The 24,486-nt window shown below is 44.5% G+C and overlaps 1 protein-coding gene across 16 annotated transcripts in view; it reads right to left on the reverse strand.

The window, feature by feature from the left end:
* Window positions 1–4,099: 4,099 nt before the first annotated feature.
* Window positions 4,100–24,486, reverse strand: part of gapvd1 (GTPase activating protein and VPS9 domains 1) — a 116,088-nt gene continuing 95,701 nt past the window's right edge. For all 16 annotated transcript variants that reach the window (XM_080211920.1, XM_080211918.1, XM_080211916.1 and 13 more), the window contains 9 exons: window positions 16,187–16,306; window positions 14,757–14,883; window positions 14,035–14,156; window positions 12,914–13,073; window positions 11,600–11,787; window positions 10,575–10,788; window positions 7,493–7,565; window positions 5,383–5,580; window positions 4,100–4,627 (listed from right to left, as the gene is read on the reverse strand). In XM_080211920.1, coding sequence (XP_080068046.1) covers window positions 4,487–4,627; window positions 5,383–5,580; window positions 7,493–7,565; window positions 10,575–10,788; window positions 11,600–11,787; window positions 12,914–13,073; window positions 14,035–14,156; window positions 14,757–14,883; window positions 16,187–16,306 — 1,343 coding nt within the window. In that variant the 3' untranslated portion in view covers window positions 4,100–4,486. The remainder of the gene's footprint in view (window positions 4,628–5,382; window positions 5,581–7,492; window positions 7,566–10,574; window positions 10,789–11,599; window positions 11,788–12,913; window positions 13,074–14,034; window positions 14,157–14,756; window positions 14,884–16,186; window positions 16,307–24,486) is intronic.

Below are 24,486 nucleotides of genomic sequence, written 5' to 3' on the forward strand. Positions count from 1 at the left end.
GTCGCCAGTAAATTTCTCTCAGGGCAGACATGATTGTTTGATCAAATGCACACAGAGGTTTCCCCTCCAGGTTTGGCCAGGGCACTGTCTATAATCAAACAAAAATTACTTCAACATGGAGGCGGTGGGGGGATCCCAGCTACTATCGGCTGCTGGCTATATTTTACCAAGGAGAGAGAGAGCGCGCGCGCGCGCGTGTGAGAGAGAGCGCGCGCGCGCGCGTGTGAGAGAGAGCGCGCGCGCGCGCGTGTGAGAGAGAGCGCGCGCGCGCGCGTGTGAGAGAGAGCGCGCGCGCGCGCGTGTGAGAGAGAGCGCGCGCGCGCGCGTGTGAGAGAGAGCGCGCGCGCGCGCGTGTGAGAGAGAGCGCGCGCGCGCGCGTGTGAGAGAGAGCGCGCGCGCGTGTGAGAGAGAGCGCGCGCGCGCGCGTGTGAGAGAGAGCGCGCGCGCGTGTGAGAGAGAGCGCGCGCGCGCGCGTGTGAGAGAGAGCGCGCGCGCGCGCGTGTGAGAGAGAGCGCGCGCGCGCGCGTGTGAGAGAGAGCGCGCGCGCGCGCGTGTGAGAGAGAGCGCGCGCGCGCGCGTGTGAGAGAGAGCGCGCGCGCGCGCGTGTGAGAGAGAGCGCGCGCGCGCGCGTGTGAGAGAGAGCGCGCGCGCGCGCGTGTGAGAGAGAGCGCGCGCGCGCGCGTGTGAGAGAGAGCGCGCGCGCGCGCGTGTGAGAGAGAGCGCGCGCGCGCGCGTGTGAGAGAGAGAGCGCGCGCGCGCGAGTGAGAGAGAGCGCGCGCGCGCGAGTGAGAGAGAGCGCGCGCGCGCGAGTGAGAGAGAGCGCGCGCGCGAGTGAGAGAGAGCGCGCGCGCGAGTGAGAGAGAGCGCGCGCGCGAGTGAGAGAGAGCGCGCGCGCGAGTGAGAGAGCGCGCGCGCGAGTGAGAGACGCGCGCGCGCGAGTGAGAGAGAGCGCGCGCGCGAGTGAGAGAGAGCGCGCGCGCGCGAGTGAGAGAGAGCGCGCGCGCGAGTGAGAGAGAGCGCGCGCGCGCGAGTGAAGAGAGCGCGCGCCGGAGTGAGAGAGAGCGCGCGCGCGAGTGAGAGAGCGCGCGCGCGAGTGAGAGAGAGAGCGCGCGCGAGTGAGAGAGAGCGCGCGCGCGAGTGAGAGAGAGCGCGCGCGCGAGTGAGAGAGAGCGCGCGCGCGAGTGAGAGAGAGCGCGCGCGAGTGAGAGAGAGCGCGCGCGCGAGTGAGAGAGAGCGCGCGCGCGAGTGAGAGAGAGCGCGCGCGCGAGTGAGAGAGAGCGCGCGCGCGCGTGAGAGAGGAGCGCGCGCGCGAGTGAGAGAGAGCGCGCGCGCGAGTGAGAGAGAGCGCGCGCGCGAGTGAGAGAGAGCGCGCGCGCGAGTGAGAGAGAGCGCGCGCGCGCGAGTGAGAGAGAGCGCGCGCGCGAGTGAGAGAGAGCGCGCGCCGCGGTGAGAGGAGAACGCGCGCAGGCGAGTGAGAGAGAGCGCGCGCGAGTGAGAGAGAGCGCGCGCGCGAGTGAGAGAGCGAGCGCGCGAGTGAGAGAGAGCGCGCGCGCGAGTGAGAGAGAGCGCGCGCGCGAGTGAGAGAGAGCGCGCGCGCGAGAGAGAGAGAGCGCGCGCGCGAGTGAGAGAGAGCGCGCGCGCGAGAGAGAGCGCGCGCGCGAGTGAGAGAGAGCGCGCGCGCGAGTGAGAAGAGCGCGCGCGCGAGTGAGAGAGAGCGCGCGCGCGAGTGAGAGAGACGCGCGCGCGAGTGAGAGAGAGCGCGCGCGCGCGAGTGAGAGAGAGCGCGCGCGCGCGAGTGAGAGAGAGCGCGCGCGCGCGAGTGAGGAGAGAGCGCGCGCTGCGAGAGAGAGAGAGCGCGCGCGGCGAGTGAGAGAGAGCGCGCGCGCGGAGTGAGAGGAGGCGCGCGCGAGTGAGAGAGAGCGCGCGCGCGCGAGTGAGAGAGAGCGCGCGCGCGCGAGTGAGAGAGAGCGCGCGCGAGAGTGAGAGAGAGCGCGCGCGAGCGAGTGAGAGAGAGCGGCGCGCGCGAGTGAGAGAGAGCGCGCGCGCGAGTGAAGAGAGCGCGCGGAGTGAGAGAGAGCGCGCGCGCGAGTGAGAGAGAGCGCGCGCGCGAGTGAGAGAGAGCCGCGCCGAGTGAGAGAGAGCGCGCGCGCGAGTGAGAGAGAGCGCGCGCGCGAGTGAGAGAGAGCGCGCGCCGCGAGTGGAGAGAGAGCGCGCGCGCGAGTGAGAGAGAGCGCGCGCGCAGTGAGAGAGAGCGCGCGCGAGTGAGAGAGAGCGCGCGCGCGAGTGAGAGAGAGCGCGCGCGTGTGTGAGAGAGAGCGCGCGCGCGAGTGAGAGAGAGCGCGCGCGCGGAGTGAGAGAGAGCGCGCGCGCGAGTGAGAGGAGCGCGCGCGCGAGTGAGAGAGAGCGCGCGCGCGAGTGAGAGAGAGCGCGCGCGCGAGTGAGAGAGAGCGCGCGCGCGAGTGAGAGAGAGCGCGCGCGCGAGTGAGAGAGAGCGCGCGCGCGAGTGAGAGAGAGCGCGCGCGGTGAGAGAGAGCGCGCGCGCGAGTGAGAGAGCGCGCGCGAGTGAGAGAGCGCGCGCGGAGTGAGAGAGAGAGCGCGCGCGAGTGAGAGAGAGAGCGCGCGAGTGAGAGAGAGAGCGCGCGGAGTGGAGAGAGAGCGCGCGAGTGAGAGAGAGAGCGCGCGAGTGAGAGAGAGAGCGCGCGGAGTGAGAGAGAGAGCGCGCGAGTGAGAGAGAGAGCGCGCGAGTGAGAGAGAGAGCGCGCGAGTGAGAGAGAGAGCGCGCGAGTGAGAGAGAGAGCGCGCGCGAGTGAGAGAGAGAGCGCGCGCGAGTGAGAGAGAGAGCGCGCGAGTGAGAGAGAGAGCGCGCGAGTGAGAGAGAGAGCGCGCGAGTGAGAGAGAGAGCGCGCGAGTGAGAGAGAGAGCGCGCGAGTGAGAGAGAGAGCGCCGAGTGAGAGAGAGAGCGCGCGAGTGAGAGAGAGAGCGCGCGAGTGAGAGAGAGAGCGCGCGAGTGAGAGAGAGAGCGCGCGAGTGAAGAGAGAGCGCCGCGAGTGAGAGAGAGAGCGCGCGAGTGAGAGAGAGAGCGCGCGAGTTGAGAGAGAGAGCGCGCGAGTGAGAGAGAGAGCGCGCGAGTGAGAGAGAGAGCGCGCACGAGTGAGAGAGAGAGCGCGCACGAGTGAGAGAGAGAGCGCGCACGAGTGAGAGAGAGAGCGCGCACGAGTGAGAGAGAGAGCGCGCACGAGTGAGAGAAGAGCGCGCACGAGTGAGAGAGAGCGCGCACGAGTGAGAGAGAGAGCGCGCACGAGTGAGAGAGAGAGCGCGCACGAGTGAGAGAGAGAGCGCGCACGAGTGAGAGAGAGAGCGCGCACGAGTGAGAGAGAGAGCGCGCACGAGTGAGAGAGAGAGCGCGCACGAGTGAGAGAGAGAGCGCGCACGAGTGAGAGAGAGCGCGCACGAGTGAGAGAGAGAGCGCGCACGAGTGAGAGAGAGAGCGCGCACGAGTGGAGAGAGAGAGCGCGCACGATGTGAGAGAGAGAGCGCGCACGAGTGAGAGAGAGAGCGCCACGAGTGAGAGAGAGAGCGCGCACGAGTGAGAGAGAGAGCGCGCACGAGTGAGAGAGAGAGCGCGCACGAGTGAGAGAGAGCGCGCGCACGAGTGAGAGAGAGAGCGCGCACGAGTGAGAGAGAGAGCGCGCACGAGTGAGAGAGAGAGCGCGCACGAGTGAGAGAGAGAGCGCACGAGTGAGAGAGAGAGCGCGCACGAGTGAGAGAGAGAGCGCGCACGAGTGAGAGAGAGAGCGCGCACGAGTGAGAGAGAGAGCGCGCACGAGTGAGAGAGAGAGCGCGCACGAGTGAGAGAGAGAGCGCGCACGAGTGAGAGAGAGAGCGCGCACGAGTGAGAGAGAGAGCGCGCACGAGTGAGAGAGAGAGCGCGCACGAGTGAGAGAGAGAGCGCGCACGAGTGAGAGAGAGAGCGCGCACGAGTGAGAGAGAGAGCGCGCACGAGTGAGAGAGAGAGCGCGCACGAGTGAGAGAGAGAGCGCGCACGAGTGAGAGAGAGAGCGCGCACGAGTGAGAGAGAGAGCGCGCACGAGGAGAGAGAGAGAGCGCGCACGAGTGAGAGAGAGAGAATGGTAAGACAATCACCGCTGCACTTATTTGGAGTCCCAGCTCTAAACTCTGTAGGGAGAGATGTGTCATTTTCTCACAGTACACTGAAAAATTTGAGAGATACCTGAAAAAGTGTGGTCCCTTTTTTGCATTGCTAACCTGTTACTTCAGATGACAGAAATATATAAAGACCTGTTAGTAAAGTTGAGTGTTAATTTTGGTAAAGACCCACTGAATCTAGTTTTTTTTTAAATGCCTCCACACTATGTACATCTATAATACAAGAGAAGATGATTCAGTCTTCAGATCCCTCCCACAAACAGTTGCTGTAAATCTTTTCACTTTTCCTAACAGTCTGTCATGCAGGTGGTGTTCTGCATCACTTGCGATCATCAATGGTTTTAATGAATTCAACTGCTGCTGTGAACTGCATCCACCAATAGGATTCCTCTCCACCGAGCCGGCTGGCATAGAAATTATTTATGTACTGAACAGTGGACAGCAGGCAGGGTGGATTAGCCTAAAGGTACAAAAGAAGAAATGAATTAAAAGCATACAAAATCAGGAGGGAGAAAGAGAGTTACTCACATTATATTACTTTTCATTCAATACCAATGTCCTAACTTATGCTTCATAGGAAATATAAATATACAAGCAGCATTTGGAATGTTTCAGTTAAATTAAAGGTGCTTTATACCACCTGAAGTACATTACCTCCATCAGGCAAGTTGCATTTACGAGCAGTGCCAATTAGCCTAAAGAAGCTGTCATTAGCACTACAGAATCCCACCGGAATTAATGACACTGATTCTTCCTCAAATACAATAACCTTACTGATGGCAGGTCATATTCTTATTTCAAAATGCAAGTTTGCATTGGATTGATAGCTATGGTTTTGCACAGAGAAAACATCTTTTCTATCATGAGCAATTTTAACCATTTTAGTTATTCCAATAATTGCCAGGTTAGCCTTTCAGGATGAAGCTGAACAGGATGCTGCCTATTGCTTACTGAAAACAAACAGATCAAGGGCAATCTAAATAAAAAAAAACTTAAGATACACTACACATAACTACTGGAAAATCATTTTAAATATATAAAATAGTACATTACAAAGCAATTTGGTTTACTTGGCAAGAGCGATTTTCAGTAACTTAGCAGAAGGTTGCATCCTCGGCTTGCTTTTCTTTTGAGATGAGAATGCCAGTGACGTTTTGGAGTGGTTAGATTATAAATGCATTGCCATACACAATTGATATTCATCTGATGGCTCACCTTGATAAGGACAAACACAAGAACAGGAATAAAGTCATCTGCCCCAGGGACTGAGTCCTCATTGGCCAGGCTTAACAGATTCATTATGGTGGAGCACATTCGCAGGATACACTGAACCTTATCTCTTGGGGTCTTGTATGCATTGATTGTTCGAACCTCTGACTGTGCAGACGGCCATGGAGCTTCTTTCAAATACACCTGAAATGAAGATACAAAAAAAGTGTCACATAAACAATGCCACATTCTCACCACAAGTCTGTCTTCCTTAATTCATAGTTTACAAGAGACAATATCTGAGAAGCATATATGATTAATATTTAAAGGGTTAAAACAACAGTGACCTATTAACAGAAAACATTTCTGTATAGTGCAGTGAAAATTTCAAAGTGGTTGCCTCATTTTATTGCCTGTTACAGAAATGCCTCAAACTTCATTTCACTGGTGTCTCAGCAACTCCAGAGTGCTGGCTTCCAAACACTTGCACAATAGAATTGCCAAAATATCAGACCACAATGGACAAAGCTTCATGAATTGTGTGCAAACTAAAATACTGGACGATGACATCAATGTTTGTCAGGATTAGTCTTCTTCTACAGACGTGCATCATGTCTTAATGAATGAGGTTGCAGCACAGTAACTTTTTAGTGGGGGGGGGGGGGGGGGGCAGAATTTTAAGAGGAGGGGGAAGAAAAGTCACAAAGGTTCTGTCTTAGAACTTCAACTGTTTCCAACTGCCTGTACTCACTGGCAGGAAACTGTTACGCCAAAGATTGAACACTTGCAGGTGAGCAAGAGGAAAAAAAAAATCAGAAATAATTAAATGATTGGCAATAATGGAGGAAAAAAAATGAGAGACCAGGTGATACCAGAGCACTCAACTGTCAATCAGCTGGGGCTTCTACAACTACCCAATTAATTTTACTTGACTCGACATAGCGCAATGAAAATGCTCCAATGTGGGTTTTCCTCCTTCATGCTCTATGTTTGAGATCGCAATGTCAGTCATGGGAAGAAGCAGCAGGAGAAGGGAGGGGAAACAAGCAGAGACCCAAGATTCAATTACCCTCACTGTGTCTCTCCTCTCGCTCTCTCTCTCTCACACACTTTGTAGTGTAGGCATCAAAATGAAATGGGGACTTGAGAGTAGGACCTGCTTAGCTGAGAATAGCAAGCAGAACAGGGTGCAAAAAAAAGTTACATTGAAGGGCTCAGACTCTTAACATAACTTCTCCAAGGCAGGCAAAAGCTAACTGCTCACTGCTACAAAAGTAGTCTGAGGATTCTTTTGAGAAAGACTGATACAAATATTCACAGTCATAGTTATCCCAACTATTGGCTAGGAGACAACAAATGAAGATTTTTTATTAAACTAAATAAAAGAACAAATAAATAATCAGTTAAAACCTAAAACTGTAACTACCATTTTAAATGCATTTTACATCTTTGATTTTGCCAAAGCCTAAGGTTTGCCAAAGGTTTGGCCCTTAGGCTTGGTCATCATTAATAAACCCAGCCAACAAGCAGAGTTTGGTCTCTCAGGGTTTCAAGTGAGCAGGAAAGCAGGGTTGTGGCAGAGAGTCGGCCGCAACTGGACGGATTTGCTGAACAAGCTCGAGGGGCTTTAAGGTCAACTCCTGTTCTTCTGTTGGTATGTTCTTAAGCAATGGAGAAATCTTGTTTGTAACTCGAATGGTCACTTTTGGAACAGATTTTCTTGTTCCACACACTACTCCAACATGCATAGATTTCTGCAGCTCTTACGTCAACTGCTCAGAGATGCTTCGGAGACTCGGACTGAATAACTTTTGTCCATACCAAATCATGCAGGAAATGGGAGGCAGCTGGAATGTACCACACTGAATCATAGCACAAATGCTCGATTCCACTAGGTTGCACTTCCAGCTTTCATTTTGACTCTGCCAGTGTTTTACATGCATTGTGCAATAATTCAGATGTGTACACTGACTCAGCATCTCAAAACAAGACTTGTGTCCCATCAGCGTTTTAAAAGTACCATTCTCAAAATACTTTTGCACAGCTGTCAAACACGTCAAATTTGTGAATTATGTTCTGTTAAATAAAGAAACCCAAGTGAATTTAGTATTATTACCTCTGGAATTTGAAGTGCCCGGTGATTTGCACTGACAACTTTACACAGACGCTGAATATGTTCATAAAAAAGCCTGAAAAAAAATACACAAAAGAGTTAAACTGTAACTTGAATTGCTGAAACAATAATAACTTGTTTTTACATAGTGCCTTTAATGTGGGGAAAACATCTCAAAGTACTTCACAGAAGCACAGAGAAAAACTGACACTAGAGCAAAAGAGGAGGATGATTACATGTTTATTCAAAGAGGTGGGTTTTAAAGAAGGTTCTGCAGGAGAGGGAGTTGAAGCAGTGGCATAGCCAGGTTCGAAGGTTAGGGGGAGTGAGCACAAAAAAGGCGCCCCCTCATTACTATTTCGTCAATGCCCGCCCCCTGTCCAGGCCCTGCCCCACACTGACATCAGTCTGGCGTCATCATGTTGCACGCAAACCAACCGTTCTTTTCTCAGTATTCATATTCTTTCCTTTAAGAAAACATTTATTTTTGACCAAAAAACCTTCTCTTTTCTCAAAACGGAAAAATAAAATAAACACCAAAAATTAAATACATTTATAATTTGTATAGGTGCCCCTAAAAACCTACCCTGTTGATCAATCTTTTTGGTCACCTGTCTCTTTTTCTTCTTGGCTTGGTGTCAATTTTTCTTCTTGGTAAGTTTTAGTTGAAATATATAAAATGCAAATTCTGGGCATTGATTCATCCTCTTCCTATTCCAAAACACTGAGATTCTAAGTGAAATTAGGTGATGTGTCACATTGTATGATTGTTAAGCAGTCAACTTACACTGAAGCAAAAAAGGGGCAGACCAAATTTATCTGCCAACTTTATTCAGATCAAACCTTCCTCCACTGGTACTTGTGAGATCGGCATCTCCACATCAGGTGGACCAGCTTTTCAATACATTTTTGTTCACGGCTGCTGACAGCTAACAGAATACTTTACCCTGACCTGCATAATGCTTGCTGTGAATGTTAAACATTATCACTTCTGAAAAATGACTACTGCTGAATCCCAATGTTCATCCATAGGCCAGGCTGTCCCACTGATGAAGCGGGGCCGAGAAGCCGCGGCCAGACTGGCGGAGCTTATGGATGCGCCATGCTGTGATTGATGAACTCAGCTGTCAGTCAGCACTACATGACGTCCCATGTACCGGATTGGCAGAGCAGGGGGTGACGCATCATCCTAGGGTTGGCTTATTAAGCTGTCAGTCAGGTGGTCAGGTTTGGGCAGGAGTTAGTGAGTGAGGAGCCATGCTTTGGATTTGTTAATCGAGCTGTCAGTCAGGGGTTAGGTGTGAGCGGGAGTTACTGAGTGAGAAGCCGTGCTCCAGGTTGGTTTATCAAGCTGTCAGGGGGTTGGGTGTGGGCTGGAGTTATTGAGTATATTTATCTCCTACGCAGCCTCTGCAGGTGCCCGTGAGGAATGCCCCGTTGAAAAGGCACCACTTCCGAAAAACGTGCTCAGGGGAGCAGTTGCTCCCCCTGCACCCCCCCTTAGCTACGCCACTGAGCTGAAGAGGCGCAGGGGTTGGGAAAAATAATTCTACAGCTTATGGTTAGAACTATGTAGAAGACACATATTGTCATTTACTTTTATGCCAATCTGCCAAACCTATTACAGATTACCAGATGAAATAGAGGACAGGCTATTTCTGTGAAATAAACTGGACTTCATATTGAAGCATTTAGCATTCAGTGAATCACAGGAGCCTGTGATTTATTTCCAAAGGTGATAGTATGATAGCATCTCCCACCCTTCATAATAAACCACAGGAAATTATATCAGTACGTGTTAGAACAAACACAGAAGAAACACGACACCTTTTTAGTGAAGATATTCCAAACTACTATAAAAACAATAAATTTTACATATTAAAAAGTGTACTAAAATTCAGATTAGTTCAATTATCAAGGTAAAGAAAGAATATGTGTTTATGCAGCAAGTTATCACATCCTGAATTGTTCATGTACAATTGCTTTGAAGTGCAATGTAGATAAAAAATACTGTGAAAGCTGTTCGCTGTACTACTATGACACTAAAGATATCTGTGACTTCTTCTTCTCTCCCCATTGTAATGGTCTCAGATTTCTTTCAGTTTTTGATCTGGCAACTTCTGCCTCTTGGAAAATGCCCAGGCTACATAGCACATGAACTGAATCCTTGCATAAGCCAATGTCCTCCCAGGCCAATTTGAACTCAAAAGTGTTTCTTCACTCTAATGGCATCTAGACTCCACTAGGTTTAGAGTGTTCATTTTTGTTTTGAGCAGCAGCACTGACAATACTTATTTTTGCTACAACTCTCAAGCAGTCCAATGAATTTCATTCACATTAAATGGAGCACAATTCCAGCACCTGCAGGATTTTACTTTTGGTTTTGCTTTTGCTTCATTAAGGGCATAGCTGATATCAGTTACATACAGATAAAAAACATTCTTTCGCCAAACTTTAAGTTAGCTATCAACAAACCTGCAGTGCTTCAATTAAAAAAGCCAAATAATGCAAATAACCCAAAATAAAAATAGGAAATGCTGGAAACACTCAGCAAGTCTGGCAGCATGTGGAGAGAGAAAAACAGAGTTAACCTCTAAGGTTATGATCTTTTATCAGAAGGATCTGAAAACAGAAATGACCTGAAACGATAACTCTCGTTTTACTCTTCACAGATGCTGCTAGATGAGGATGCTTCAAAATGAAGAACAGAAGTGTTTCTGCATCGCCAAGAACCATAGCCCTAAAACAACTCTACCCTTTCCCTTGAGGACAATTCTGCTCTTTATCTTCTGTGGCTCGCACAACAATCAAGAAGCATAACAGAATTATCAGGGGTTCAGCAACATTTCCATAAGAAGTATAACAATTAATACAAAACAAAGTCCTGGAAAATCTTAGCAGGTCTGACAAGTGATTAGAGCCAACGTTTCATGTCTCTATTCTCTCTCTACAGATTCTGTCAGGCCTGCCAAGATTTTCTGTTTTTGTTTCAGATTCCAGCATTCAAAGCATTTTGCTTTCACGACAATTAAAACTCAAGAGCTCTGGTTTTCAAAACTGCACGCAATTATATATTGTTACTTACTGGTCACGGTAAATGTCACCATCCTGATTGGGGTAGAAGGCAAGTTTGAAAATGCGGTTCATAACACTACGCTCGATTGCCATCTGCGCATCCTGGAGCTGCTCTTCACTGGCACTCTGCCAGATAACATCTTGTGCCATAGCTCCGTACAATGACTGCAGGAATTCTTCTACTAAGGCAGTTTTGTCATCTGCTGCAGTGAGATTCTGAAAATCTGCACAGACAAGAATAGCGAAACTAGTTCAACCAGTCTTCAAAAAGGTTTATTAATTAGAAAACATTAATAAAAAGAATTCATGATGAAATGACTTTCCCCTTCATTTTCACTCTCCCAAAGATGCTCATTTTTGCTGGGTTCTCATTCTGGAGCCAGAGACTATCCTCCAGTGCTTGCCTCACTCTTGCATGAGGCAAAACAGTGAGGCTATTTTCCAAGATCCAGATTTTGTTTCAACCCATGGCCGGCAGGGATCAATAGTCAACAATCAAAAATGGTTAATTTTTCTCCTTCATAGCCTGGAGGTCAAATACATTATCCCAACTTTTCACAAGCCAGATCAGCTGACAGAGTGGGCACTTTTGATCTGGCTGATTAAATGTTACAAGGTGAAATACCTTTACCCACAAAAGCTAGTTAGAGTTATTATCTGGTCATTTTCACATAGGTGTTTGTGGGAGTTTGCAGTGCTCAAATTGATTACACTTCTTTGGTTGCCAAAGATTTCAGCAAATTCAGAGGTCTTCCTTTAATTGTAGGATCTCATTTCAGCTTTACTCACTTAGTATAGTTATCAAGGCTTCAGGCTCTGCACAGCTTAGCCATTTACTGGAAACAAATTTGGTCGCAGGGTGGTGGTGGTGGTAGTAGTTTTGGGCGGGGGGGGGGTTCTATAACCTGTCTGAATGTTCAATTTCATTGAGTTAGATCTTGTTAATTCAAGGAACAGATTAATAGCACATCCATCAACAACAAATTTGAAAGCAGAGGTTCATATTGGTGGCCCAACGAAGGCAGTGTATAGTACCTTTAATAAATTCCAGAATGTGCTTTTCTCTGCTTTCAAGTAATAGCCTTACACAAACTGTGGTGAAATATCTGTTGGCAACCTCTTTGTCTCTCAGCACTCTTTGCAAGAGTCTTTCAAGGTGGGCTTGTGTCGTCTGAAGTCCCTGACGGCACCGTGTCAAGTAAGCAATATACGGAGCCCGTTTTCTGAGGCAAAGAGAACAAAGTCTTTATACATTTAAAGTTCAACAAATCCTGCCAATTACAAGTTGTATCAGTTCAATGACACTTGTGCTACAATGCATAACAGACATGAAATGTGAGGTGCAGGAAGCTGATAACTATATTTCCAAGGAAAGGTTGCAAGATTGCCCATCAAGCATCAGGGATTGGAAGCTTCCCAATATAACGGTTGCGAGGTACTTATTGATTACCGAGACAGGCTATTAAGTTACTTACTGCATGAAATCCATGGGGAAACTTATTAGTAGTTAACACAACAGTCACTCAAGTTTTATTTGAAAATGAAACTGGTGTGAACACACTAGGGGCAATCTTACCATCTTGCCCTGCTAGCCAATGGGCAGGGCAAGCTGGTAAGATTGCGAGACATCCAAGAAATCAGGTTTGCCCCTTCAAGGAGGGCCAGACGTGATGGCCTCGAAGTCAGGGGAAAAGGTGGGGCATGCCCATTGGGAAGTGCACTGTGCAACCATGATCAGGGTGGAGAGACACATGCTGTGCACTCTGCAACCTGCGATCAGCCGTGTGCGCGCGTGGCTGGGGCCATCAGTAGTTGGGGGGGAAGCAGTGACTGAGATTCCCATGTTCATAGAACACAGATCTGAGCGTGCGCAATTACATCCTCTGCCATCTTTCAAACTCGCTTAGGCCCTGCCCCCTCCCCGTGCTGGCAGGAAATAGATCTTGCCTTTTTTTCCCCCCAGTGATACAAGATTACTCGCCCAAAAAAAGCACGAGGCTCTCCTGTTTTCACATTAGTTCACACTTCATTGGGGTGATCTTGCCAAAAAAATTTTGAAGTTTTACTACATTAAAAAGTAACTCCCTTTTGAACACTCTCTGGGAAGAGATTGGAGAATAAATAGCAAAACATGACAGAGAATTGATCTGTTGTTTGTTGTATTGTCGTTGGTTGAGGGATAAATGTTGTTAAGGGTGCTGAGACAGGTCCTTGCTCGTTCAATAAAAAGTGCTATGGACATGTTTAATATTCATGTGAACAGGCAGACAAGTTTTTTAAATTATTCCCATGAAAAATATTGATGCTTAAAGTATCCATTAACTAAACAGCATAGTCATAAAGTTTTACCTATAATCCTCAGCAATGGCAGCTAGTAACTTGTGGCAGGTTCTACTGTCAAATCTGCCAACACAGCGCATGGTTTCCTGAATCTGTGCCATCAGGTGCTTATCCTGCAAGTTGATGGCTTCAGCCAGCTGAACCTTGAGAAAGCAGACAATCTCATTGTCTAGAAGAGAAATCCAAAATTAGTTTTGTATTTATTACAGTTGCGTATTTAATTGACACACAAACATAAAATCAAAAAATATGTCAGCAATCTGATTCAATTGCCTGTCTTGAGCAATTCAGGGACCGGGGACTGAAAATAGAACGTCCATTCATTTCTCAGCATAGATAAACACAACACAGAAACATTGAGTTTCTTTTATTGACTAGAATTTAAAATTAAAACATTACAGAAAACGAAAAAGACTGGAGAAAGAGAGAGAGAGAGAGAGAGAGAGAGAGACTGAGATACTGGCAACAGCCAGTCCTGTGCTGGTCAAAGATCTCAAAACATACTCTGGACTGACTAACTCAGCATAGATTCTGAGTACAACATAAGTTAATTCTTATCCGGGTTATTGAATTTCTTTGGTACATGCTGCCTCTAGCCACCAACACAACTTTCAGATACTGTTTATGAAAACTTTGTTTTGGCTTATGAAAAGGCCTATTTCTGCTTGCATTGTAATTTCAAAGAATGCAATCAATTTTTCTAGCTAATCCCGGTATGTCTGCTGAGTTTAAAATGTGGTCGTTAGCTTTAAAAGCTTAGCATTTAAATGTAATTGCATAGGCAGATATCTCTTAAAATGAAGTCTTTGCATAAATGAAGCAAACAGAGCTAAGCATACATAGGATACCTTTGAGTAAAATGATATGCAATAGGGGAACAAGGATCGTCTGTATCAAGTTCCTTACCTGAACAAAGGTGGAACAATGCAAATCAACATTTGTATCACAACAGCTGAGCCTAAAAACACTTCCGTGGTGTCTAATGGCAAAACTGAAGCAACTCCATTTTTTTTTTATTAGTTATCCTTGAATAGAAACTACTGAATTCATTGCCAGTTGATACATTGCTGCCAGAAAATTTATTCAAGTTTAAAACCTAAAAGCTATCTCAAACTACAAATAGTCTTTACCTTCCAATTCTCCTTGATCTGGTCCTCCAGGAGGGCCGTTTCTTGTTGCTGAATGGCTCACTAGGGGGAACGCAATTGAATCAGCAGAGCACAGAGCCATTCGTAGTTTCTTCTTTGCGTCTCTAATAGGAAGAATAAAATGCAGGTTTTAGAGTATCGCTAAGCTAATGAAAGATAATAATTGTACAGCGCACTTCTCCTTAAAAAAAGCGAGGGCTCAAGTTTTAGGTGCTTATTCCCAGTAAATACAGTACAAACATTTCATGTTGGCCAAATTCAAATCTTCACAACTCAATCTGATATAATAGGTTGAAAAGTGGCATAACACACTGCAGTTAATTACTCCATTAAATTCCTGATCCTAGCACACTGCTGTAAGTGGAACACATTGAAGCAGTCCAGGCAAGTAATGTATCTGAGCACCTTTCCACTGGTGACAGAGGCTTGGTAAAAAGTCTGACAACACCAGGTTTTAGTCCAACCGATTTATTTGATAGTAAACGCACAAGCTTTCAAGGTTTCCCTCTTCGTCAGGTGAATGGAGAGTTCTGGCCTCAGACAGAGCATATAAAGCAGAGGCTTGGGTCAGGGTGGCTTGATTCTTTCACAGTAGGAAGGAGCAAAGAACGGCAGCAGTCTACAAGTTCATACGGAACAAAAACATATTCATCCCAATAACCACTTTGCTGCTAACTGTTACTGCAGGCCAAAATAAACATTACCTAAAGGAGAATGTGGAGTCTTGAGTCTGAGCAGTCTGGCTGGCAGAATCTGGTAGATCATCAGCTGAAAGGTTTTGAAGAGTTTCATCACGTGGTGAATCATGCATGCTATCCTCTCCGATAGCCTCTGTGTAAAAGAAAATATCATACATGGAAACATTTGCCTTTATGAAATTATAATAGAATTGACTAAGCTTTGGAGGTTACCAACAAATACAGATGGGAGATGTGGTACAGATCTGCAAATAAAACTCCAGTACTTCGTGTGATGATTTAGGCATCAATATTTTTTAGGTTTTTGTACGAGTATCTAAATGACCTTTTAAGACAGCAACAGAACAATTTACAGATAGCAGAGAATTAACAACCTGCATTGACATTCACAAAAGTAGTTAATTATGAACAGTGCTGAGATAAAATCGAAAAGGAGTGGCTTGAATCGCATTTCAAACATCGCTCGTTTTCTCCCCCTCCCTCACTGCACAACAATTTCTCCCTTCTACATCTGCTACAAGCATGTGACTCCTTTCTTTGGTAAAATTTCACGGTGCTGTCATCATCTAGTAGCTTTTCTTCATCCAACAGCCAGTGGATGTTGGAATGTTGTATTACTGTGAGGAAATCGCAACTGAATCTGACCCTGACCTCATCTAGAAACTACGTTACTTTTGGGAAGGGCTGCTGAAAGGCAAACAGCAGGGATAACTTTAGACAATTTTTATTTCCTGTCCAACCTTGTGGTACTAAAACCAATTGTGTCAGCTCTGCTATTGCATCAACTGAAATTATCTAAAAGTATAGATGGACAGAACTAGTAACCTTACTGGTCAGTATGCTTTTGTTAGTATATGTTTTAACTTTCTAAACCAGAGGGGAGCAAGTAATATTGTTTTTTTTTAAATCTTTAATAATCATATTGCCTGAAAAATAATGCCATCTTTTAACAAGTTGCATAATTTTCCAATTACTGATCAAAGACAATATATAACATAGTTTAAATATAAATAGTTTAAATTAAGATTCTATGTCGAGACTGATTATATAGGTGCAGAATGGTAAATACAATAAATTATTTTCTGAAGGCATGTCAGTTCTTCAGTCTCTAGGTTATTCCAAGACAGCAGGTTGCTTTGAGCTGCCTGCCAATGTCATTCTGAAATTAGCAACTAGGAGGTGGTCATCAAGCACACTTCAGTGCCCACTGTCCCTTTGATGTTTTCTACATTTTTGCAGCAAAACATGAGCTTCCCCAAGACCATGTCCCCTCCTCCCACGCCCCCTGCCAAGTTCATTTTCATGTATTTAGTTTAATGTATTTTACATGCAGAGATGCAACTACAAACCCTATTGTTCAAACAGGCAAAGAAAGAAAATCTCTATTTCAACAACGGTACTTTTTCTGGACCAAACTCAACAGGAACATGACCTACCTGTAACCTCATCACTGGCAACTGCTTCACTGGGGCTGGCTCGTTTAATAGCACTTCTATATTTATCCAGGATATCCTCGGCGGCCTGAGCCTGTGCATTCAACCTGGGGATTGGCTCATCTGGTAACACACAGAAACAGTGTGAACAAGCAATTCTGACTGGTCTTAAAAAAAAATTTATCATTTTGTTTTTTAAATCTTGTATAATGCTATGTTTTAAAAACAAAGTCAGCATTGAGGTTTTTAATGATTCCCAGCTGAATATTCTACGCCACAAAAAAAATGCACAAAAGAATAGATGGTTTTTATTTTAACTCTCCCGAACTGAGTTCTTAAAACATGATCAAATTCCAATCATGGCACCAAACAATTATATGTGCATTGTGGTCAGATTTTGCTTAAATAGCCATGCAAAATAATCAAATATTTTTTCATTGACTGGATATTAATAATAGCTGTACCAGAACATCAGTTAAACAAACCCGAAAACGCTGGTCAATTTTGCCTGCAAACTATTCATGAAAAACACTAGTGGGTTAGTTATTGAGCGGTTAAATTTTATGGATTAACTTTTGGGATCAATAACACCTTTACGCAAATTTAACAGCATACGAGATGGTCACCTGCGGCTTTGCTCGCAGGCAATCTAGAGCAAGATTAGAAAACACAATTTTGCATGCACAGAAACCAAGAAATTACGCCCACCACACATGCACAAGTGATCAGCAAAATGCAGCAGTGAGTATGAGCTCCCATGTCATCAAGATATGGAAATATAGAAAATGCTCTCACCCACTGCACAGCTCAAACATCAAAGCTCTAGGAATACAGCAGAAAGCAAGCGAGAATCCCTGAAAGTGGTGAGGTGAGATCTGTGCAAAGATGAAAAGTGGTTGCAGATACTGGAAAATGAAGATGGGTAATACTTGAGATTTGCTTTGCTAGAATTGTTATAGGTATTCGTGGAGCGCATGGGGGAAAAAAAAATCAAGATAACCAAGGGTCTCAAGTTGCTTTCCAAGGATTAGACATGCTGCTATGGTGCTCATTCTTCAGAAACTTCCTAGTGTGGGGAAATCTAAAGGTATTGCATTTGTCTTTAAGGATAGGGTTACAATATTTACAAGAACAGTTGTGATTCAGCAAATATAAAATGTAAACCAATGTGTTTCACACTGTATGGACCAAGTGCCACATGGCAAAGCTAAAGCTTTTATTTTTACAGATAAAAAATTCAAGTAAACATTCAATGCATCATATGAACAGGAATAAGCAATTCAGCCCCTTAAGCTAGTTACACCATTCAATCAAATCATGTCTAACCTATACCTTAACTCCATGCACTTGCCATTAATTGATATTCCTCAATACTCATGCCAATCAAAAATCTGTAGACCACAGTCTTGAAAGTTTCAAGTCACCTAGCATCTGCAGCCTAAAGAATGTATGATTTCCATAACAATTGACTGTTTTCTGACTTCACTCCTCAATGTTCAGTTTTCCACATTGTGATGTGGGAGTGACTGGCAAGGGCAGCATTCAACATCCATCTTGCGTTTGTCCTGAGATGGTAGCAATGGTTTTATCTTTTGAACTGCTGATGGCTGTTTGATATCACTGATGAACTTTTTAGCTGTTTCAAAAGGGCAATTAAGAGTCAAAAAGATTGATGTGGGACTAGTGTCAATACGCAGGCCAGACTGGTAAGGGTTTCTTTCCCTGCAGCAACTTCAGAGTCAGTATTCCAGATACCATTTTTATTTCCGGGCATTAAATATATCCTATTATCATTTTAAACATCTCAAACTTCATGCAATGGATTGTAGGCTGTGTGTACTTTATTATTCCCTTTCCTAGCTTCTAGAACAAGTTAAACTTGTGTGGACTGCCACTGAAATTCAGTCTTGAATTGAGTCAGTTAATCAGACCCCTTCTTCACAGTATTTCTACTGTGTTCATTTGTAGAATCACAAAATGGTTTGAGCACAGGTGGTGGTTATTTGGGCCAGTGTCTCTGTGCCAGTTCTCTGCAAGAGTAATTTAACTCATCCCATTCCTCTGCCCTTTCCCCACAGCCCTGCTTTTTTTTCCCCATCATCAGCTGCTTATCCAAATGATTTGGTTTGTAAAAAGTGAGTATGCGAAATTTGTCCAAATGAGCTGTTTCGTCTGAATATCTTAAGAGCTGCTGGGAACCAAACAATGTGCATTATAAGGAAATACTGATCCTAACTGGTTGAACCTCAACTCTTTCAAAGTTACATTAAAGTTCAAGGTCTAATCCGCCCTGCCCTGCCTGCATTCAATGATGGCTGAGTATAGTTTCTTGATCAAAAGATTACATTTTAGCACCTTTCTTTTTTAAATTAAATACCTGAACTTTTCACTTTGTTTCTGCTGAGCTACATTTTTAGCTTCCAAATTCCCTCAAATCAGTAACTGGTCAAGCTTTCCAATATATAAATAGTGTTTCTTTTTAACTTAAACACTGAGTTGTCTTTACAAAATGTTAACCTTTTTATTCCTGGTTATTCCTATGATATCCATGCACTTAGGATTTTCATTAATTTTACGTATTAATGTCACAAGTATACTTACATTGACACTGCAATGAAATTGCTGTGAAAATCCCCTAGTTGCTACACTCCAGTGCCTCTTTGGATACAGGGTGGGAGAATTTTTTTTTAGGATAGCCAATGCACATAACCAACAGTTCTCTGGGCTGTGGGAGGAAACCCACACAGACACAGGGAGAATGTCCGTACAGGGTCTGCACAGTGGCCCAAGCTGGGAATTGAACCCGGGTCACGAGTGCTGACAGGCAGCAATACTAACCACTGCGCCACCGTGCTGCCCATGCATCCAGCATTTAGCTTCAAATTGTCACAAAATAAGTAGCACTACTTTCTTTAAATGCGTCATGCCTGGTACTACTTGATACTTCTATATGGCCCAAAAGCAATTTCAGTAAAGTTTTGTTTTAGGGATGGGGTGCAGATGGTGTGGGAATAAAATTATTTGCAAGTTTAGAGTTTATTAGTCACAAGTAAAGTTTATATTAACACTGCAATGAAGTTACTGTGAAATCCCCCTAGTCACTACACTATGGCACCTGTTTGGGTCAATGCACCTAACCAGCATGTTTCTCAGGCTGTGGGAGGAAACCAGAGCACCTGGAGGAAACCCACACAGACACGATGAGAATGTGCAAACTCCACACAGACAGTAACCAAGCTGGGAATCAAGCCCAGGTCCCTGTGCTAACCACCGTGCTACCATGCCAGTAAATTAAAATTTCCGGAACATCCTTCTACATTTAATTAAAAAACAATAACTTTTTATTTACAGATTCATAATTTCCCAATCTCAGTGGTCCAAGCTCTCATCATCTATGATGCTTTTGTGGGGAATAGAAGACCACCAGGAGTCTGCCAGGCAGTGTTTTTACTTATCACTGTTGATCTGGCTTATTGACAAGATCAGCTGGCACTAGGACAGCTGGCTGGCTGGCTTACTGGCTCTTTGTTTCCGGTGCAACAAATAAGTACACTGCACACTGAATGTAACAGAGGGACAATAAGCAGACATTATATTTGAACTTCACTCATCAGTACAGTAGCACTCCTAATGTTTTAGGCTCTGCGGTGTTTTGTAAGTGGGTAGACCCACAGCACTGACCTATTGGGCAGTGGCTGACAGGATCAATGCTGATGAGCGCACAAGCCTCACTGTTGCTGGTGAGCCTCTAGTTGATGTTGAGGGAATGCTTTTTGGCAAGCTCTCCCTGGTTCAGCAGCTGGAATTCCAATGGATGCGTGCAGAAGCTGTGAACTGACAAATCAGTGAATCCCATATATGAGCAAAGAGAGGAAGAGTGTGCTTCTGGAGAATTTTAATTATCTGCTCATTTCCCTTATTCACCCAGAGGAACTTTATAGAGGATGATTGTGATTCCATAATGTTAGGTTTTTGTATTTAGTTGAAAAGGGAAGCCTCCAAACAAATCAACTTTGAATTTACATTTCCGGTCATATTCCTTCTTGTGCGATTCCATTTCTTAAAATTTCCATTTTAGTTGTTGAATCATCTCAATGCCTTAAGCCAGTGGAGAGCTCTCCAAATCAGAGCAAAAAGATCCAGTCACCAAGGCTTTTCTGGACAAAAGATCTACCCCCAACAACTTCTAATATTATCCTGCCTATAAGGGCAAAGATGACCTCAAATGAATGCAACAGCAAGTGCAGATCAACCATGATCAAGGAAGACAATAGCATTTGCAGAAAGCATGTGGCTAGACGAATGTAGGAAAAAGAGACTAGGAGAAAACCCAAAGTCATTGTGGTGAATGGATGAAATAAGGACATTAGCCACACCAATATTCAATTCAGGATTTAGGTCACAAAAATATCCAATATAAAGTCCAGGTAAAACCAATTTTTTCACGTTTTCTGTTTGAACACTCAAAGACCATATGTACTTCCATATTGACCACAAATTTGAACAAACTGATCATTCTTTGTTGAGTAAAGCATCAGTTCTCAGCTGCCTTAATAGACAAAGCATCCAATGATGCTGGGAAATGAGTGTGTTTGGGGTGGAGGGAGAAGAGATAAGAAAAAGAGAAAACAAAAAGAACTGAGAAAAGGAGGAGATAGACTCATAAGTCAGAGTCATAAAGGTTTACAGCATGGAGGTAAGTCAGGAGGGAGATGCAGAGTTTCACTATTCCTGTGCATAATTCATGCTGCTTTAACAGGAGTACTTGTTAGAAGGACTCCCTGAGCCCAGGGAGGAAATAAAATTAGAAACAAGAAAAAAAAAGACTACTGGACGATGCCTGGCAGGATTCAGGATTTGTTATATCTATATCAACACCCACTTCTGACATTCAGTCACATCATATGCATCAACTCAGACTTATCATCATTGTATAAACAGTTAGCAATAACAATTTGCATTAAAAGAAAACTTTAAATGGCCAACAAAGCCTCCCAAAGCACTTCACAGAAGTGTAACAGACTATTATGAAGTCAAGCAAGATTAAAGATAGATCAAATTAAGATAAACCCATTGAGATTTTAATTACTGCTGAGATCACTTCCCCATATTCCAGGAAAAGCTATAGGATGACCAAACTCTCCTAATAGTCTGGAAAAAAGTTACATCCTCTTGTAACCAAAAGAACACTGGGAAATCTCAGCAGGCCTGGCAGCATCTGTAAGGAGAGAAAAAGAGTCCAGATGACACTTTGACAAAGGGTCATCTGGACTCGAAACGTCAGCTCTTTTCTCTCCTTACAGATGCTGCCAGACCTGCTGCAATTTTCCAGCGTTTTCTCTTTTGGTTTCAGGTTCCAGCATCTGCAGTATTTTGCTTACATCCTCTTGTATTTGTGGCAATAAATATTTCCTAAAACAGGCTAATCAAAACTGTATACAATATTCTAAATGCGATCTCACCAATGCTAGATATAACCTTAGAATTTCCTCTCTGGGTCAACATTGTGTTGCTATTCTAACACTCGAGGCTAACAACCTGTGCATCAACTTCCCCTTCACTTAAAAATCCTCTTCCTGTTAAGATAACAGTAAAAAGTCTGACAACACCAGGTTTTAGTCCAACTGATTTATTTGATAATAGATCTATTATCAAATAAATCGGTTGGACTAAAACCTGGTGTTGTCAGACTTTTTACTGTGTTTACGCCAGTCCAACGCCGGCATACCCACATCGAGATAACAGTAAGCAGATTTTACTTTGTAAACCATGCTATATTTTAACTTCACTTCAAAATCCTTTTAGATTTCTGTATATTAATAATTACTCAAATTGACGAACTCAGACCCCACCTTGGATGAATTCTACTATGCAAATCAGTATATAAGTAGTTCCTCGAAATCCAACTGCTTTCAAGCTGGAAACCTTCCAACAAAACGCAACTCACTATCGTCTATTCATGGATCTGAAATTCGCGTAGTCAATTACATAGTTCATAGAATCCCTTTAGACTGTCATTTGTCCCATCAAGTCTGCACCTGACTCTCTGATAAAGCATCTCTCCCAGGCCCTATTCCCGTAACCTCACATAATTACCCCAGCTAATCCCCCAATCTACACATCTTTGGACACAATTTACGATGGCCAATCCACCTACCCTGTACATCTTTAGACTGTGGGAGGAAACCCACACAGACAATCACCCAAGGACAGAATTGAATTCAGGTCCCCTGGTGCTGTGAGCCAGCAGTGCTCACTACTGTGCCACCATTTAGTTTGAAATTCCTTTTCAAAGTTAAAGCTAGTAATGTGACATCCCACTTCTAGTCACTACATTTACAATTCCTCAAAAAAGGAACAATGCATTGGCTAAGTATGACTTGCCATTCCCAAAACTAATGGGAGGCTCTCCCTCAAGCTGCCTTTTTATCCTTCACAATAGAGATAAAGCATGCAAATCAATAATTTGTTGATACTTTGGCTGCCTTTTAAACACAGGAGCTGCGGTAAGATTCCTTCGCCAATTTGCTCAGAACCCTGTTCAATTGGAGTTCAATTCTAGCCTTGGGTGACTCTTTTTGTGGAGTTTGCATGTTCTCCGTGTTTCCACCAAGTGTTCCAGTTTCCTCCACAGTCCAAAGATGCTCAGCTTAGGTGGATTGGCCATGGTAAATTGCCCCTTGGTGTTCAGAGATGTGTAGATTAGGAGGATTTGTGGGGTAATTATGTGGGGTTACAGGACAGGGCCTGGGTGGGATGCTTTGAAGTCATAATTTGAGGTCTGGGGCAGGTGCATTACCACCAATATATCCTCTCATGAGATTTATAAAGATTATAGTCTACATTCACAATTTCTCATTTCATTCACAACAACTGCTGGAAAAATCATGGTTTAATATTTTATTTACTTCCCTGTCTGTAGTCACATTTTTCAGTGACCCAACATCCTACGGCATCCTGCATTTTCTCCTTTGTATTTTCAGCTACGTGTGCTCCTGGTTTCTCAAATTTTCCTCATCAGTAACTTTGAATTTTTCAGTGTGGCTTTATAGATTGCCCTATCTGAACATGGTAAATTTGAAAAAAAATTTCTCCTTTGCCCAATGGGTTTCTAAACTTTCAATGCTAGTGGTACACTTGTTTCTGGGGTAAACTGTTCACCTGTCGGAAAGGCATCTGTTTTACTTCCTATATCTTTTTTCCACATCAGTTTTTCTTAATATTTCCTCCCATGTTAATGCATTTCATTAAACTTATCAGCAAGCTTCCTTTAGCAATACATCCTCACTAGTAGACTGAAACTAGTAGACTGAAACTGGCATTCCATTCACAAGGTACGAAGTGGCTTATCATCTCATCAGTCAACGTTAAATCCAGAATCGCACTGGGTCTTCCAGGTTCACTTGTGTCATTATAAAGGCTAGTCACACACAACTTGAAGAAATTCCTGCTCACAGACTAAATATCCCCTTTATACAATCACTGGTGATGTTGAGAAGACAAAAATTTCTCAATCACAATTAAGATTTAGCACATAGCTATGATTTCCCACAATAGTCATCTATCTCCTCTATTTGGTGAGCTAAAGATTAATACTATCACTAACATTTTTCCGATGTGTTTTATTTTGAACAACAAAAGAATGATTTAAAATTATGAAACGTTTTGACAGGAAACGCAGAGAAAATGTTTCCTCTTGTGGGGAAGAGCATAAGTGGAGGCCATCAAATGAGATAGCTACAAAGAAATCCCATACAGAACTGAGAAGAATCTTCTATACCCAAAGAGTGCTGAGAACATGGAACCAGCTGCCACAGAGAATGGTGGAAATGGATAGTGAATGCATTCAAGGGTAAGCTAGATAAATATGAAGGAGAAGGCAATAGACGGTTATGATGATAGACTTAGACACAGAAAAATTGGAGAAGGCCTTTTTATGACCTGTTTTATCTGAAATCTCACCTTGTTTTTAAAGGAATTCTACTGTTCTGCACCCTGGACCTCACTGCTTTCAATATACACCAGCCCTTGATATTACACATTTGACTGAACATAATAGAGAAGTATTGTTGAATTTGTGAAACTACTGATTAAACAGTTGGAGCATAGAATATCCAGAGATGCACTATCACAGAAACAAAATCTGAAAGGACACAAATATTCACTTTAACTATACTAGGAAGAACTATGATAAAAATTAAGGGTTTTTAAAAAATGTGACTTTTTCCACTGCAGAGAAAGTACGAGGGGATCTAATAAGGAGTTTCAAAATTATTTTGGGAGGATAAATTATAAAAGATTGC

Source organism: Carcharhinus amblyrhynchos, chromosome 25 (genome assembly GCF_965287045.1).
Source record: "Carcharhinus amblyrhynchos chromosome 25, sCarAmb.v2.hapA, whole genome shotgun sequence".
Taxonomy (NCBI): Eukaryota; Metazoa; Chordata; class Chondrichthyes; order Carcharhiniformes; family Carcharhinidae; genus Carcharhinus; species Carcharhinus amblyrhynchos.